At 47.1% G+C, this 18,916-nt stretch overlaps 1 protein-coding gene across 1 annotated transcript in view; it reads left to right on the top strand.

Moving 5' to 3' along the window:
- Nucleotides 1-738: 738 nt before the first annotated feature.
- The window catches only part of LOC137658933 (set1/Ash2 histone methyltransferase complex subunit ASH2-like), a 71,970-nt gene continuing 53,792 nt past the window's right edge, over nt 739-18,916 (top strand). Inside the window, exons 1-2 of the mRNA XM_068394048.1 lie at nt 739-760; nt 17,435-17,524. Coding sequence (XP_068250149.1) covers nt 17,436-17,524 — 89 coding nt within the window. The 5' untranslated portion in view covers nt 739-760; nt 17,435. The remainder of the gene's footprint in view (nt 761-17,434; nt 17,525-18,916) is intronic.

The raw sequence follows: 18,916 nt of genomic DNA, 5'->3' as shown, positions 1-18,916 counted from the left end.
TGTTGAACAGGCTGACATAAGTCTTTTTTATATTTTATATTTGAAAGCTCCATTTTAACGTTGGTTATGATCTTAAGATGGTATATGTTTTTTCTCATTACTTCTCATATATAGTATAGTTAGTTTATTATATCCTTTCCTCACATGGCTGTTTTCTATGTTGCATCTCTAGGGCTTATAACATCCTGCTTTTATATCTAGGCCCGCTATTTAGGTAAAAATAATTCCTTATTAAGAAGAATTTTTACCAAGATCTTTGCTTTATAAGCACCAGTGCGCATAGCTATAATAACTTGTAGCTGAAATAGATAATACCAGTGCGATAGATAAGATATTAGACATCATTCGTCCAAACTATGTTTCTTAGATTTATCTTATTTAAATAATTACATTTTATGTACAATATAAACTATAGAAATAAGTACCTCAAGAATGGAAAATGACAATTTTATGTAAATTTAGTGACCCAGCACTGCCATCTAGTGGTCGCTGAATGTAAGCGTTACGATAATTACGTCCTCCCCCGTAAGATCACAGTAAACAGACTTGACGTTTCCGCTGTGTTGTTGAAATAACTTGTGTTGTTTTCACCACGTAAGTCCAAAATTTTTTTAGTTTATCAGCTTTGTATCTTGTGTAATTATTTGGTTTCTTGTACAATCAAATGAGAATTTAACAGCTCTATGTATGGTTTTTTCTACCCTAGGTCTTATAATAGGGGCTACGTAAATTAATAGCTGCTACCGGCGTCAGTTTACAGGTGTGGCAACTTGGTTAAAACCAGACCGTGTCCATTACCGTAAATACATTTTAAATTAAAGGTGTCTGGTTTCAGTTCCAGTTTCATCAGAATAGATGCTTACTAGAACCCAGCCGGGCAAGGCTAACACCCCACTGTGGTGCCCAACCATAGCAGTGGCCTCCCCAGTAAAGAGCTTACACTCACGTTCCTAGGCGGGGATCGATCGATCTGCTGCCATGCAAATGCTAGGCGAACACGTTACCACTGTATGTTAAATCTGGCGAACGAGTTCAGAAAAACTCCCGTTTCAACTCGACTAACATTACATAAGCTAAACTAACATTGCACATTGTCATAACTTAGTTTATATTACCCTAATCGGAGCCTTTGTATATCAGCGGCCAGTTCCTCTAGCGATCATAAAATTTGAACATCAACTAAAATAAACTTCCCCATTCTAACCTGACCTTAAAGCCGTGTCCATACCTACTTACTTAATGGGGGTGATACTGCCCCCTTCGACCCCCCTTACACTGATGTATTCTTAGTCAGCCGTCATCTTGCGTACAGGTGGCCGCTATCATACATACACCCCCTCTAATCTAACCTATATCGCACCAATCTTATCTATATCACCCTAATCTACACAGACTTAATCTAACCTTACCTACCCTACATCACCTTAACCTAACCTCGCTTTAAGAAATAGACGAGTACTGGCTAGTTTGGTATTTTTCTCTATATGTTTAATGGGGGCTGGGGCATACTATTTACATCTGAGAGACTGAAGGGGACTTATTGTGCATGCATTTTTTCCCATGGTTTGGGGAGCTTTCTGTGCATTTACAAGTACATCTACATAAGTTCCCGGATGTTGTTCTACAACATCCTTTTTTTTTTTCTACCCTCCTCTTCAGTTTCAACCTCACCACCATCCCATAAAGATGTCTCCAGGAAAGAACTTAAGTGAAGTACATCAATCTATTTCGAAATTTTGTGTGATTTCATTTATGTTGGCAATTGATTATGATGGAAATGCTCTCCGTTTAGTGTGTAGGTATTGTAACTCATGTGAAATTAAAAAATAACAGAAATAATGCCTCAAAGGTCCGATTCGGACTTAATTTTTAGGGAAGACCAGCACAATTTCTATTGCAAAACTTCTGTAAAGATTACCAAGACATAAGTAAAAGAAAAAAAATAAAGACGGTGTCAGTCTTAATGTAAGGGTTTATTTGTGATTTACTTTATCATAATGTTAGGATTTATTTGTGATTTACTTTTAGTTTGTGATTTACTTTTAGTTTGTGACCCGGGAAGGGGGTCTGGCTAGCGGTTGGGACCTGGGTAGGAGGGGTCCAGGGAGGGGTCCTTCCCCCCAGCTAGGGGCTGTGACCTGGGAATGGGGTTCTGGGGGTCTTGCCCCTCCAGCTAGGGGTTGTGACCTGGGAACAACTAGGTTAGGTTAGGTGGGTTTGTTAGGTTCTGTACTCTATTTCAAAGCTCAAAAGTGGTATATAATCATGTTTTGGCTTGTTTTCTGGCACTTACATGAACTATATCTTTTTCCAACTGGTTACCTTGTCCTTATTTTGCATTTCTGACTATTATTATTTCTGTAAATCACTCGTTTGTGATTTCCTCACCTAAAAAACCTTGGTTTCCTACTGGTGCCCCCCATCATTGTCTTTATATAAGGGGGTCCAAAAACTCATGAACAGGAGGTTTGCCCCAATAATCATGGTCAGGAATGCATAGAACACAAGATAACGAGTAGGAAAAATATATGGTTCATGTATTTGTCTAGAAAATAAAGTAAATATTTACCCCTGTCTGTAATTTATATTTTATAATCTCAGAACACTTTCTAGTTAGTCTTCATGTAGTCAGCTTCTATTTCATACACTGTAAATCGCATAAATTAGCGGCTTTATCATACTTGGCGACCAAGTAGAAGTTGTAATGATGAATTCTTGAACTGGCAATTCAAACAAGGAGCATCAGCAATGGCTACAGCTCTATTTCGGCCTGTAAATTCCAAGGCAGACTTTGAACCATTTAATTCCACCAGCTAACTTTAGCTCTATTGTTGTTGTTACTTCTGCATGATTGCATTCTGTTGCAGAAGATAAAAAGATTTGGATATTCTTCACAAATCAGTTTCAGGACATACTGTATACAGAAGGTCCTCAAGTTACTGTAGGGATACATTCCTGTGCTGTGTCATCGACCTCTCGGCCCTCAAGTTTATCAGCAAGATGGACTTCAAAATGGACACTCCGAAGTCGGTGCTGACAGCCTTGAGGGAAGGGGACATCATGATGTCCCTGGACCTCAAGGACGCATATTTCCAGATCCCTGTCTACCGCTCCAGCAGGAAGTTCCTCAGAGTAAAGTGGGGTTCCCAGTCTCTGCAGTTCAAGACCCTTTGCTTCGGCCTGTCAGCGTTTCCTCAGGTGTTCACAAGGGTGTTCGCCACAGTGTCAGCCTGGGCTCACAAGACGGGCATCTGGCTAATCCGCTACCTGGACGACTGGTTGCTTCTTTCAGCCTCAGGGGCAGTTTTGAAGGATCAAGGCGTGGAGTTGTTGCAGTTCTGCAGGGACTTGGGAATCACCATCAACATGGAGAAGTCATAGTTAGTCCCCTCCAACAGAATGATTTACCTGGGGATGATCCTAGACTCAAAGTTGGGGAAAGCATTCCCCTCTGCGGAGAGGCTCGAGAAGTTGGATCAAGTCCTTCTCCCCTTCCTAACAGGCGTTCCCAGGAGAGCCAAGGATTGGCAGAGGCTGATAGACCACCTAGTATCACTGGAGAAGTTGGTCCCCCGGGTAAGACTCAAGCAGAGAGAGGTTCAGTGGAACCTAAAGGAACTCTGGTCCCCGGGGAGAGTCCGCACAGAGTGGTCTGCGTGTCAGAGGAGACAAAAGAGACTTTGAAGTGGTGGTCCGACAGGGTGAACACTCAAAAAGGGATGCCTTTCGTGACCGCCCCTCCGGAGATGTTGCTCTTCACAGACGCATCAAAAGAGGGGTGGGAAGCTCATCTCCAGGAAGAGACGGCAAAAGGCAAGTGGTCCCAGGAGGAGAAGACCTTACACATAAACGTCCTCGAGTTGTTAGCGGTCCAAAGAGCTTGCATGAGGTTCGCTCATCGTCTGCGAGGAAACACTGCTGCCCTCATGTGCGACAACGCCACCATAGCAGCCTATGTGAAGAATCAAGGAGGCCTCAAGTCAAGGGAACTGTGCGACCTCACGGCAGAGATCCTGGAGTGGGCCGAGAAAGAGCACATCGAGCTGACGGCCAGGTTCATTCCGGGGAAAAAGAACGTGTTAGCTGATGGCCTCAGCAGGGTAGGTCAAGTGGTAGGCACGGAATGGTCCCTGCACCCGGAGGTAGCCCGGACTTTCCTAGGAAAATGGGGGTCCCCAGTGATAGATCTGTTCGTCACAAGGATCAACACCCAGCTCCCAGTTTTCTGCTCTCCAGTCCCGGATCCTACAGCAGCGTTCGAGGACGCTTTTCAGCATCCACGGGACGGTCTCGACGCATACGCCTTCCCTCCCTTCGGAACACTCAGACAGGTCCTCAACAGGGTCAGGCAGTCAAAGAACTGCCAGACAGGGAAGACCTCCGTCAGCCCCACTTCAAAAAGTTCCACGAAAACCCTTGGTCCCTCCGGCTTCACGCTTGGAGGTTATCGAGCAGTTGTTGAGGAAGGAAGGCTACTCATCCAGAACCGCCATGAGGATGACGGGTTATCTTAGGAAGTCGTCAGTGGTAGTCTACCAGGCTAAATGGGCTACGTTTGTAAAGTGGTGCACCGCCCAGAATCTGAGGCCTCTAGATGTGTCTATTCACGAAATAGCAGACTTCCTTGTTCACCTGAGGGACGACCTAGGAATATCCATCCCGGCGATTAAGGGGGTTTGAGCCGCTCTGGGCCAAGTCTTCCTCCTCAAAGGACTTGATCTTGGGGCTTCCCGTCAGATCTCTTTGCTCATAAAGAGTTTCGAACAGTCATGTTCCCCCCGCTCCTTCAGAGTACCGCAATGGGACGTAGCCAGGGTCCTCAAGTTCCTTACCAAGCCACCCTTTGAACCACTCAGGAACATTCTCGATAAGGATCTTACCCTTGAGACGGTCTTCCTCCTAGCCCTAGCTTCCGCCAGACGAGTCAGCGAGCTGCACGGGCTGCCGTACGAGGTCTCACACTCGAAGGGTTGGAAAGACCTGAGTTTTAAGTTCCTCCCAGATTTTGTAGCCAAGACCCAAAATCCTGCCTTCTGGGATCCCAAGTTCGAAGGCTTTTCGGTCCCGGCTATCCCACGTTCGGACAATCCCGAAGACTTGTTGTTGTGCCCGGTCAGCTCGGTCAGTAAGTACTTGGAAAGGACAGCTAGACTTCGCCCGGAGATCAAGAGTCTGTTCGTCTCCGCAGGCCCAGTGAAGAAATTAGTGTCCTGGAACACCATCTCCTCCTGGCTCAGACAGGTCATAAAGAGGGCTTATGACAGCGACAGCTCCACGTTACCAGGTAAACCTCAACTGCATGACATTAGGGGTCTCAGCACCTCCTTGGCCTTCGACAAGAACATGGCAGTGGGCCAGATCCTGAAAGCAGGTACTTGGGCCAGGCAGTCTACGTTTACCGTCCATTGCCTGAAAGACTGTAATAGGAAGTCCCTGGATTCCTTCTCCATCGGACCCGTCATTTCCGCGCTCCAACAGGTTTAAGGTCGAAGCCCGTGGGAAGTAATTCCAAGCAACACAAGTTCCTCCTTACTTCCCCCTTTCCTGCTTCCCCTGTTCCTTTTTCCCTATCTTCCACCCATGTGAGAGTTGATCATTGGAAACGCCCATGCTCGGATGAAGATTATAAAGAGGTAAGTTACAGTAGCACTAAATAAGAGGTCTTTGCGTAGTTCTCCCTGAGTCTCCTATCCCGGTTTTGTGGTCAGTCAGAACCTAGCCTCCTATCTAGGTTCTATCAGATAGTTTCAATTCGAGTCTCCCAGCCTGTAATAGCACTCCCTCCTCCTAAGGTATAAGTCTCCTAAGAAAGTAGTTCGAGGTAAGTACTCCGTGTTGGAACAAATCACAAATTTTAAATAATTTGTATTTTTCCTGTCTTACAGGAGTTCAAATGTATAGTTACCAAAAGCTTACTGACAACCGAGACCTAGGTCCATGCTCTTGCACACTGACTCGGGTCGCCTCAGGGCGAGTATCCATCTGCCACGGAGGGACCCACTAGAGAAAACGGAGATAGGGGAAACTACCCAAAAAGCTGATCTGTTGGTAGGAGAATCCCTGATACTCCTAAGAAAGTAGTTCGAGGTAAGTACTGTTAGGAAAAGTACAAATTACTTAAAATTTGTGATATTTTTCACACACTCCTTACAAAAGGGATGATGGACTAAATAGTTTACAAACCCTTTCCTTTAGATCGATCACACTCTTCAGACAGATCTTTTTATAATTGAGGTTCTTCGAAGACGAGCCAACGCTTTTGACCTCCATAGGTCAAAATATTTAAACACCTCAGAATTTTATACCAGCCAGCTTGGTTATAGGGACCTCCTTTCTAAGCATAAATTTCCTGTTAAAGGACAAGGGTTTGTATACATTTTTCCTAACTATACTAATCTGAGTCCTTTAGGTTTTATTTCTACCCCATCCACCCCCTTCAAGTCCTAGGTAAAGGTCAAAATGGCTACTCAGAAGCCCCGCCACCCACCACTAGCAACTGCCACCTTATCAGGAATTTTAACAGCCGAGTTCCAGCAACGCTGAAATCATACTCTTATTAGTGAACTCAGGTTTTTATAGTTAGGGGCAATACAAATTACAGTACTTTGAAAAATTTTTGATGTTTCAAATTTGTTCCGTAACCGAAATACAAACCACGCTATTTACATGGGATATTACTTTAGGCGTAGCTGAAATGACAAGCCATTAGATTTTTAACGAGGGTTTACTAACTACCGAGGGGGTAGGGGAGGGGTAGTTAGCTACCCCTCCCCCCTCACACACCGGTGAACTGATTCACTTCACTTTTGGCTCGGGTGACGGTCAGACGTGTCTACCTCACCCTCGCATTTTGACAGCCTTAATCTTTTTTGCTTTTTCTTTCAAGAGTGTGTTCGGAAGTTTGCCTCTACCTTTATCATGCGGAAGTGCCCTGGCTTACCCGACCGCCCTTGTGGGACTTTTATGTCGGCGGTCGAGACGGACCCTCACGCCTTGTGTCCGTACTGCAGAGGTCAACGGTGTGATAGAGTCAAAGTTTGCAGGGAGTGGTCTACCTCCCAGTGGGAGAGGTTTTCCCGGCGACGGAAGAAGTCTAAGCGGGATCTTTCTCCTTCAAGGGTTGCCTTGAAGAAGAAAAGTTCCAAGGACTCTTCTTCCGCTGCCCGAACCTCCTCCGAAGCTCCCTCTCGTGAGAGGCCGTCGAGTGGTAGTGTAGGCCATTCTTTTGTTGACCAACCTCGGGGTTCGGGAGAGGGAGTTGCCTCCCATAGCGAGGCAGCTCCTCCACCTCCTCCGGGGGAGGATATTAATAACTCTCTATCTAATGATGATTTATTGCAGCGTTGGGCTTCCTTGGGGCTTAAGGGTTCGCCCTACAGGGAAGCCCTGTTTGACTTAATCCAGTTGAGAGCAGCTGTCAAGCAGTCGCCGGTGATAGCGGAGGTAGATCCTCTGTATTATCGTCAACGTTGTTGTGGCAGAAGCTTCCGACGGGTCGGGTCAAACCCCTGCCTTGGTTGCTGATGTAGCTGAAGGCTCAGTTCCCCCCTCCGAACATCCTTTGAGGGAGGAGCTGAGTCCAACGGTCTCCTGCGGGTGATTCTCCCCCTCGGGGGAGTTCTCTGACAGAGACTCCTCTTCGGAGGACCGACGATGGTGTGCCTGCTCCTAGAAGTCATCTTCGCCGCAAGGCTCGCCCTCCTCTCCGCCGTAGAGGCCTTCCTTCTCCCTACAAGGGAGTTAGGAGGCGCCTCTTCGGTTCTTCGCCCTTGACGTTCCCCGCAGAGGTTCCCCCTCGACGTGAGTCGACCGTTGCATCTCTGGACCTGTCTGCAGATCGTTCGTGATCTCCAACGCCTGCCAGACCTGTGGACCTTCCTTCTCCGTTCCTGGAAGCTGACGCGCTGTTGTAGTGGTTTGCAGACTGTGGCCAAAGGTAGCACCCAAACTGCCTAGTATCCGAATGCCGACCACAACCCGACGTTCACTACACAACAAGCATACAACGGTGGATTACCCAAAAACCTAAGTAACAGTTCACGAGAACAGAGCACTGGGCACCACCCCTTGATTTATACTGGGCAAGGGGACCCAGCTTGAATCTTGTTGTTTATCATACCTTTCATTGGGCTAGCTGGATTAACATGTAAGAAGAATGTTGATTCGTTTCTGGGAAATCAGAAGAATATTGTATATAGCTCTATATTCTTTAGGTAACATGGTTTTAAGCTCAAGTAAGGGTCCGAACATTAGGTGAAAGGGAACAATTATTAGTTAATAACAGGACACAGTGTGGGAGGAAAGAATTATGATAAATTACAGTACTTATGAGAGATTAAAAAACAGTGGCCGAGGAAAAGACACCGTGGTGAGAGGTTCTGAAATGAAATGCTGTATTCATAAAAAAGCAAAAAATATTCATTTGAAAAAACTGTTAGGAATAATAATATATCAATTAGAATAATCAATTAAATGAAAAATTAGCATCCCTTTTGCATATTGTACAAGCAAGAGAAAAAATACCAAGCTACTTGCAAGATATATCACTACACAGTTACAAAACGGAACTTCAAAATCCTTACAAAACTATGACTGCAGAACCTGAGGATTTGAAAGACTTAGAAATATTAGGATTCTCAACATAGCCTCTAAAACAAAAAAAACATTTCTTCAGAACTAAGCTTAAAGGAGAACCCCGCAATACTATAGTTTTATAACATCGGTAATGACCAGTAATAAGCTTGAACACTTACTATCTAATGAGCCATCTATAAAGAACATATAATGGTGAAAAATACAATACCACAATTTTCCCTAAATCAATACTGTTCTCATCAATCTCCCGTCCACCATCGGGATGCAAAGTCACTTAAACAGTCCTAAATTCTGAACAGTACAGCCGCATACTATGCCGTACAGGTCTCTGCAGGCCCACTATAACAATACTCGAACACAGTCATTCCCCGCCTAACATGAATTCACTCCTTAGGCCTCTGACCAGATATGCCATTTCAATAGCTCCTGTTAACTATTAATGTTTTTGACACTCTCCCAAATAGCAACACAGTAGCTTACTTCTAGTTACAAGGCAAGTTATATGGATACAGAGCAGCATCACAGACTAGTACAGACTGGTAACAGGCAATATTCTAACTTCTCTCTCCCTTACACTCCCTACTGAGTGTAGGGGCTGCTGTCAATACCTGGAAAAGAATAATAACAGATTAAGACATTTTTTTTTTTTTAATGAGAGGCTTGAGGGATATGTTAAAATCAAATAGGCCTATGTTTCATACACACAAACCATTAAAGTTTTCTTAGACACAAACCCCTATATATTGCACTGGGCGCCCACGCACCCCGTTTTCCAACGGCCTCCGGTCCCTTCGGGGCAGAAGGACTTGTCTCACAATGTGAGCAAGTCTCTTCAGCGCCAGGTTTCACCTGCGCTCCCTCGTTCTCCTTCGCGCGCACAAGCGCTCCCCTGCTGTTGCTGAGGACCTTCCTGCACGCCAGCGATCTCCTGCAGCAGAGGCAAAGTCATCTCGTCAGCGTTCTCCTGCTCGTCACCGCGCTCCTGTTCGCCAGCGCTCTCCTGCTCGCCTACGCGCCAGCGATCTTCTACTCGCCAGCGCACATCTGTGCGCCCTGTTCCTGTCACGCTCCAGGCGCGCCCACGATCTCCTGCATGTCAGCGCGCGCCTTCGTTCGCCCGTGCGCCCACGATCCCCGGATCTGGGCACAGGCAAGATGACTCTTCCTTCTCCTTCTCGCCTGCGATCACCTGCGCGCACTTGGAGCTTGTCCACGCGTCAGCCCTCGCCTGCGCGCCATCGTGCGCACTTCCAGAGCTGGACGAGACACTACACGCGCACGCGCTCACGGAAAGTCTCCTGCACGCGCCCACGAGCAGCCCCCGGTACGCGCTTCTACTCCTGCTGGTCCTGCACCCCAGCCGCCTGCTCCAGACCGCGCACCAGCGATCTCCTGTGCGCCCGCACAATCTGTCGCCTGCGCGCAAGTATACTTCAGCACGCCCGCGCGCACACGATCCTGCTCGCCGAAGGTCTCCTACGCGCCAACGCGCTATCTCTCCTGAGCACGATCCTGCTCACCTTCTTGCCCTACGCGCCATCGCTCGCCGACACTCGCCTGCGTGCCGTCATTCGCCCGGCCGCCAACGCCCGCCCTTACGGCCCCGCGCCTTCATCTCCGATTTGTCCATCGCGCGATTCCCGACGGATTTCGCAGCACGAGCGAGTCTCCAGGAGCGCTCACAACCAGGTCATCATCTTCACGATCCCCCCCCCCCCCCCGCAAGCGCAGAACAGCACACTTGCATGGGGAGGGGAAGTCTTCAGAGAGGTCTAGGCACCATTCTTCTTCTTCCTTTCAGGCAGTCCCTATGGTGTCTACAGTGAACCCTCGTTTATCACGGTAGATAGGTTCCAAACCCGGTCGCGATAGCTGAAAATCCGCGAAGTAGGGACACCATATTTACGTATTTATTTAACATGTATATTCAGACATTTAAAACCTTCCCTTTACGTAGTACTATTAACAAACTACCTTTTAATGTAAAGAACACTTAATGCATGTACTACAGTACCCTAAACTAAAACAGGCACAAATATTAAAGGCGATTTTATATCATGCGTTTCCTAAACACGCCAAAAAGCATGATAAGAAATGGCAACCAATGTTTTGTTTACGTTTATCTCTGATCATAATGAAGAAACAGACGCATTTACACATCTGTGTATAGGTTAGTTTTTGCATCGACAGCAATCTTACCAAGTATTGATTATATGTTGATTTTGTTATTACCAATGTTTTACTAAATTTTTCTTAGGAGTTCCAAATAAGTAAAATGAATGCCATTTATATAATGTTTTTCTTTATGATGCCGCCTGAAACGGAAACCTTCCATTCGTTTACTGTACGCTCCATCTTCGATCGTAATAAACAAACGAAGGCATTAAACGCGCATGATGAAAGTGATAAATAATGATATTAAAAGCTTTTAGTAAATATGTTATTACAAATATTATTTACCGTATCTATATAAAATCCTACATACGTAGCAGAGCAGGAAAACAATTTTTTTTCTTTTTTTCTGGCGTTTAATCAACAATAACAAACTGCCGCTAATGACCGAATGATAATTTACGATAATTCTAAACTGTTACTAAAGGTGATTCTCCATTTCATATCCAAAATACTTTTCCTAACTTCAGTTATACAGTAAGTCAACTTATACCCCCCTCAATTATGAAACCATCTAAAAAAAAAAAAAAAAGTAAGAGAAGAAGTAGGTACTAGGCCGATTTTTTAAGTTGTCGAACAATTAAGTTACCGCTATAACGTTCGATGTGACATAGTGCAAGATTGGGGAAGGTAAGGAAAATTAAATCATGATTGATTTTCAATATAAATGAAACTTTGTGAAGCAACAAAGATTTCATTTGTTAGTGAGATAGAGGTAAGGAATGAGAGGTAGTGAAAAGTAGCCCACAGAGCTAGAGAGAGAGAGAGAGAGATGTAATAAACAAAAAAATATGATAGGTTATAACACATTGGTGCTTATGTAATATCAACTGTATAGATGGTTTGAATAAGTTAAGAAATGGTATAAACAATACTTCGTACGCGCATATTCTTGAGACCGGCAGCTAGACATCAGCTGATCTGATCACAGCCAAAAGTAAAACAAAAAGAAGTCAACAATACTCGATTTTTAAAACACACCCGAAATTTAAAAACAAAAGTACACGCTTTCTTAATGTGCAATTAACTATTTAAAGAGTAGCAATTTTCTAGAATAAAAGGATGTTTCCCCCAAAAATAGTGGTTTGCTGATGAAATCGGATGCCGTATTTAACGAAAAAAGTCCGCGATGGTCGAACCGCAAAGTAGCGAGGGCTCACTGTACTCCAAAGGATCGCCCGATCCCTTTCCCTCCAGTCGTCAGTCTTGGTTTGGGTCCCTTGTCAGAGTTGTCGTCCAGGCTGTTAAGCCTGCCTTCGCTGATTTGGGTCTCAAACCAGCATCCCCACTGAAGAGAAAGAGAGGAGTAGAGGTTGTGGTGACTTCTCCTAGGGTCAAACTGGCCCCCAAGAAGTCCGTAAGGAAGGCTCCTTCCCCCCTCAGACATTCTCTCCTTCTCCTGTGGACGAAGCTTTTCCGTCCTCAGGAGAATCTACCGAGGTGAGACCTTCTCCCACCGCACCAATGGGAGAGACCCCACCACGAGTAGGAGAATCGTCGCGTACTGGGGCGGAGGAGAGCCCTCAGACTTCTTTGCTGGAGTCCTGCATCCCTCCTAGAAGGGAACCGAAGGACTCGAAGACTGTCCTGAAGTCTTCTTCAAGGATTCGACCAGAGCCAGTGAGACCCCTGGAGAACGTCCACGTGTCCCCTTAAGTAGAGCAGTTGGGGACGGGAGACTTTGCTGCCAATTCACCAGGAGGAGAGCAGCATGATTCAGAGCATGCCTTCTGGAAAGTCCTGACTTTGGTGAGGCATCTCAACAAGTTCAAGGACCCCGAGAACGCCCCTCGTGAAGGCAAGGATACGGTCCTGGACCAAGTCTATGGCACTCAAAAACCCTCTATGGCCAGTGTGGCTCTGCCTTGGTCCCAAGGGGTGAAGAGTGCTAGAGATAAGGTTGAGGGCCAGCTTTCGGAACTCGCTTCCTCCAGCCGTTCCTCTGCTGGTAACAAGCTCCTCCCACCTCCTCGTGTCCAACAGAGGAGGTACTTCGAGATCATGGAGGAGCCTTGTTTAGCTCTCCCTCTGGGAGTCTCTCTTGAGAGACTCTCCAACCAGTAGGTGACATTCTCGGCAACGGAGATCCTGAGTCAGGAGAAGGTCGCAAAGTGTGCCATGCAGGCCACTTCGTGGCTGGATGTCTGGCTAGGGTCTCTGGGCATCCTGCTGCGTTCCGAGGATCTTTCCAAGGAAAGCACCAGGAAGGCCCTGGAGACCTTCCTCCTCTCGGGCACACGTACCATCGAGTTTCTGGCCCACCAAGTTTCGAACTTGTGGGCAAACTCGATCTTGAAACGACGTGATGCGGTGACCGAGAGGTTCCACGCGAAGGTCCCAGCTGTGGATGTCTTCAAGCTCAGACACTCTTCCATCCTAGGAAAGAGCCTGTTTAAGCCCAAGGATATGGAACAGGCAGCTGAGAGGTGGAGGAAATTGAACCACGATTCTCTCCTCCAAAGGGCTCTTACATCCAAGCCCTACAAACCTCCAGCACCCCAACAACCTCGCCAGTTCAAGTTGACGAAACCGGCGCCGGCAGCAAAGACGAAGGTGTCCAAACAGCAGCCCTTTCCTGTCAAAGACAAGAAGGGTGGAAAGTCCTCCAGGGGAGGCAAGAATCCTAGAGGGAGCGGCCGAGGCCACAAACGCTAGGGTTGGCAATCCCCCTGCATGTTTACCAGTGGGGGGATGCCTACAAAGTTGCGCATTCAGGTGGCAGCAACTCGGGGCCAATTCCTGGACGATCTCCGTGATCAGTCAGGGATATCGCGTCCCGTTCACGACATCTCTTCCTCCCCTGACAGCGAATCCAGTGTTGTTGAGCTCCTATGCTATGGGATCAGTAAAGGGGCTAGCCCTTCGGGCAGAAGTCGAGACCATGCTCAAGAAGGATGCTCTCCAGGAGGTCGTCGACGGTTCCCCAGGCTTCTTCAGTCGACTCTTTCTTGTAAAGAAGGCGTCTGGAGGCTGGAGACCCGTCATCGACCTCTCAGCCCTGAACAAGTTTGTCAAACAAACTCCATTCAGCATGGAGACAGCAGACACGGTCAGACTTGCAGTGAGACCGCAAGACTTCATGTGTACACTGGATCTGAAGGACGCGTACTTCCAGATCCCAGTCCATCCGTCTTCCAGGAAGTACTTGAGATTCAGCCTAGACAACAAGATCTACCAGTTCAAGGTGCTGTGTTTCGGTCTCTCCACAGCACCGCAGGTTTTCACCAGAGTGTTCACCCTAATATCTTCGTGGGCACACAGGATCGGCATCCGTCTCCTCCGTTATCTGGACGACTGGCTGATCCTGACAAACTCGGAGTCGACCCTTCTTCGACACCGAGACAAGCTTCTGGGACTTTGCCAAGATCTAGGGATCATGGTAAATCTCGAGAAGTCTTCTCTGCTTCCATCTCAACGACTGGTATATCTAGGCATAATATTGGACACCAATCACCACAAAGCCTTTCCATCAGACGACAGGATAGCAAGGCTGAGGAGGGTCGCAGATCCTTTCCTCAGACGAGAAGAGCTTCCAGACCAATCGTGGTTACGTCTCCTAGGTCACCTTTCCTCCTTAGCCCGTCTGGTTCCAAATGGCCGCCTCAGGATGAGATCCCTGCAATGGCGGCTCAAGTCCTGGTGGAATCAAGGCCACGATTCCCCGGACATCCTGGTCCCTATGTGTCCTGCGGAACGGACGGACCTTCAGTGGTGGGTGACGGACGCAAACCTTCGAAAGGGAGTGGATCGTCTCGTCCTCCACCCGGATTTGATGCTGTTCTCGGATGCCTCAAAAGAAGGGTGGGGGGCCCACGTTCTGAACCACAGGATCTCAGGCCTATGGTCAGAATCAGAAAAGTACCTCCACATAAATCTGCTAGAAATGAAGGCCGTATATCTGGCACGTCAACAGTTCCAACGGATCCTGGCAGGTCACTCCGTGGTGCTGATGAGCGACAACACCACGGTGGTGGCTTACATCAACAAGCAGGGAGGTACCTTTTCACAACAGCTATCCCATCTTGCAGTAGAGGTACTGAGATGGACCGAAGTCTACTCGATTCCACTATCGGCTCGCTTCATTCCGGGCAAGATGAATGTGCTCGCCGACAGTCTGAGTAGAGCATCGCAGGTAGTGAGTACCGAGTGATCTTTGGATCCTCTAGTAGCCAGCAAAGTCCTGACTTTGTGGGGTTCCCCGACGGTGGACCTGTTCGCGACAGCCTTGAACTTCAAGCTTCCGCTGTACTGTTCCCCAGTCCCGGACCCCAAGGCACTCTGGCAAGATGCCTTCCAACAACGGTGGGACAACATCGACGTTTACGCCTTCCCACCGTTCTGTCTGATGAGAAGGGGGCTCAACAAGACCAGACTATCGGTCAACCTGTCAATAACCCTAATAGCTCCGCTATGGCATCATGCAGAGTGGTTCCCGGACCTTCTGCAGCTACTGACGGAACTCCCGAGAGAGCTTCCTCCACGACACGAGCTACTCAAGCAACCACACTGCAACATCTTCCACAAAGCCGTAGCATCGCTTCGGCATCACGCCTGGAGACTATCCAGCATTGCCTCACAGAGAGAGGCTTTTCGCAACAAGTTGCGGAGAGGATGTCTCGACACCTGCGAAAGTCATCTGCAGGGGTCTACCAGGCGAAGTGGAGAGTCTTCTGTGGTTGGTGTCGTGGAAGGGGTATCTCTCCCCTCGATGCCACTATTCCAGCAATAGCAGAGTTTCTTGTGTATTTGCGGGAAGAAATGCGCCTTTCGGTCTCGGCGGTGAAAGGCTATTGCTCAGCCTTAAGCCTGGCCTTCAGGCTGAAAGGAATGGACATTTCCTCCTCGCTGGAACTTTCCCTACTCATATGAAGCTACGAGCTTACCTGCCCTCAGTCGGAAGTGAGACCTCCTCCATGGAACGTGGTGTTTGTCCTCAGGTCTCTTAAGAGACCTCCGTTCGAACCATTACGCCCGGCTTCTGATCGTCACCTGACTTGGAAGACGGTGTTCCTGCTCGCTTTGGCCTCGGTCAAGCGAGTCAGGGAACTTCATGGTCTCTCATACGACGTCGCCCATTCAAGGGGATGGGGGTAGGTAACGTTCGGGTTCGTCCCTGAGTTTGTTGCTAAGACTCAGAATCCTGGAGTTCCGGACCCACGGTTCGACTCCTTCAGGATTTCGAGTCTCCGTTCTGTATCAGATGACCCAGACCATCTCCTACTGTGCCCAGTAAGGAGTCTGAGGCTCTATCTTAAGAGAACACCTGCAGTTCGTCCTCGAGTGCAAGCCCTGTTTGTGAGCACAGGAAGGATGAAGAGGAGGGTCACTAAGAACACCATCTCAGCTTGGATTCGCTGGGTCATCCACCATTCCCTGAATCCAGACCCTCCTCCGTCACGTCGCCCTAGAGCACACGATGTCAGAGGTATAGCTACATCCCTGGCATTCAAGAGAAATTTCTCAGTGACGCAGGTTCTACAAGCTGGGGTCTGGAAGCGTCAAACGACCTTCACAGCCCACTACCTGCAAGACGTGACCCATAGGAGGCTCGATACGTTCTCTATCGGCCCTGTGGTGGCTGCACAACAGCTGGTCTAACCTCAGGCTCCTTAATGGAGAAGTTGCAGAAGGTGGAGGGCATTGTTACCAGGTTTTAGTCTGCATGAATGAAAAACCATGTCTGGCCCTTACTCTTTTCTTCATCCTCCCCTCTCTTGGGGAAAGCAGCATCCTGGGTTCTCTGCACAGCTGACCTCAAACCACTGCAGGTAAACCATACTTCCTTGTGTTCCTAGTATTAAAATAATACTGTCGCGTCCCCCATACCCTGACGAGGTGGTATTGGGAACGTCCTAGCCTAAATTTCCATCTAAGGGACTTCAGGTCAATTTCCTAGGACGAGTCACACTTCTTTCCTTCACACACTATCTTATGTAGGCCACATGTTCCTTGCGGAGCAAGGAACTTGCGAGGTGCAGGGACTCCTTATCTCGAGTGCTACACACTCGGATCCTGAGTCCCCGGGCAAAGCCAAAGCCAGTAAGGCTGGGACTTACCACCCTACCTAAGGGTTAAGTCACCCCATGTAAATAGCGTGGTTTGTATTTCGGTTACGGAACAAATGACAAATTCGGAGATAATCTGTATTTTTCCTAAGCATACAAACCTTAGCTATTTACACATACTTGCCCGCCAGCCCTGTCCCCCGTGAAGTCCTACCTCTAAGCGAAGTGAATCAGTTCACCGATGTGTGAGGGGGGAGGGGTAGCTAGCTACCCCTCCTCTACCCCCTCGCTAACTAGCGAGGGGGTAGTAAACCCTCGTTAAAAATCTAATGGCTCGTCATTTCAGCTACGCCGAAAGTAATACCCCATGTAAATAGCTGAGGTTTGTATGGTCAGGAAAAATACAAATTATCTCCGAATTTGTCATGTTTATCCTTTTATTGTTACCAGACTATTTTTAGAAAGTCCCCTGAATTTTCATTCCCAAAGATTGTGCACTAACATTGTAGACTTTTGTACTGTATCTTTAAAATTCATACTCTAATTTTTGTACCATTTTGCTATTTAAGGAAAAAAAAATATTAAATTAATGTTTAATGTACAGTACAGATACAGAAGTAGATTTTTGAATACTCAACTAATTCATTCTTGTTCCTTTGCAGAATGGACTACGACTCAGATGAAAATGATAACTGCGAATCGGGTGTTGTGGACTTGGGAGAGAAGGGAGGTCTTTCCTCTTGTGGATATTGGTAAGTAACATGATTGATTTAGTTTATTTTGCATTTGTTCCGTAACTGGAATACAAACCACGCTATTCAAAGTGGGGTAATTACTTTCGGCGTAGCTGAAAGGACGAGCCATTAGAATTTTAACGAGGGTTTACTACCCCACCGCTAGTTAGCGGAGGGGTAGGGAGGGTAGTTAGCTACCCTCCCCCCTCACACACCTGTGTGGTAAGCTCACTTTTACTTTGGTTTGGGTGGTGATCGGACGTGTCCGCTTTCACCCTCGCCTCTTTGACAGCCATTAATGCTTTTTGTCTTTTTACTTACTTTTTCTTATACTTGTAATATATATATAAACATTCTTTATGTTTATGTATATATTTGTGTATAGAAATGTAGTAAGTTTTCTTTTCAGTGTTTGTGCTGTATGTAGTGTATGACAACGTCACCGGCGTAGTGCTAGGCCACCGCGGTTTCACGTCATGGGGTGCGGCCTCTCCCTCTTGGTCCTTCGGTAGTTCCTTCGGCTTTCCGTTAACTCTGCCGCCGTGGGGAATCGTCATCGCTGGACTATCTTCATCTTTTATCTTCGCTGTTCCTCCTTTCCTACGGGGAACTTGGATTCTCAGCGAAGGGAATGTGAGAGTTCAGATTGACTACGGTCTCTCTCTCTACTCCAGGTCGTTCACCTCTTACTATTACTATGTACTATTATGGAAGCTTCTTTCCCGTTGCGGGTTGGGTTGCTATTCCGTTTATTTGTCTCAATTATTTTTAATGAAATCTAATTGTATTTTTAACTTTTCAGCTTCTCTGTGCAGAACACTTCCCTTTGGGGGTCAGTGGTTCTTACTATTTGTGATCATTCTTAGATGAATTACATAATTATAATTCTGTTTTTGTTACAGTTCTCTGCCCTCCCCCTTCTCCCGTGAATGTCAGTGGGGGAGGAGGGCGCATACTTAATTTTTAGTTCTTATGTTTGCATTTCCCTCGGGGTTACTCTTTGGAGTTCCTCCCCGGGGGAATTTCTGTTGAATAATTATTTAACTTTATTTTCCCAGTTAACTATGCAGTTTTTCTTCGTTTGACTAAAGTGTGCCAACGAAGCAGAGCTGTCCTGTTTGTGCCTGGGGAGTCTGCTGTCGCTGCCGTCTCTCTAGGACATCGTCATGGTCGTTATCCCTTCTCTTAGAAGTCCTCTCGTGACAACTGTCAGCTCTTCAGTTCATCTTAGAACGCTAAGGAGGTTCCCCTCCAGGGGTGGGTAACTTCCCTTCCGAGGGAGGTTCCCTTCCCAGGTGTGAGAGCTTCCCCCTGCAGAGGGGGAACTTCTGATACCTTAATAATTCCTGGATGGGTTTTCCTGGTCCTCAGGCGGTTATGCTCTTGGTGCTGAGCGACCGCACTTATAAC

The sequence above is a fragment of the Palaemon carinicauda genome, chromosome 19 (assembly GCF_036898095.1).
Source record: "Palaemon carinicauda isolate YSFRI2023 chromosome 19, ASM3689809v2, whole genome shotgun sequence".
NCBI lineage: Eukaryota > Metazoa > Arthropoda > Malacostraca > Decapoda > Palaemonidae > Palaemon > Palaemon carinicauda.
Note: the sequence above shows the minus strand (reverse complement) of the source record. Positions and strands in the feature narration are given on the sequence as shown.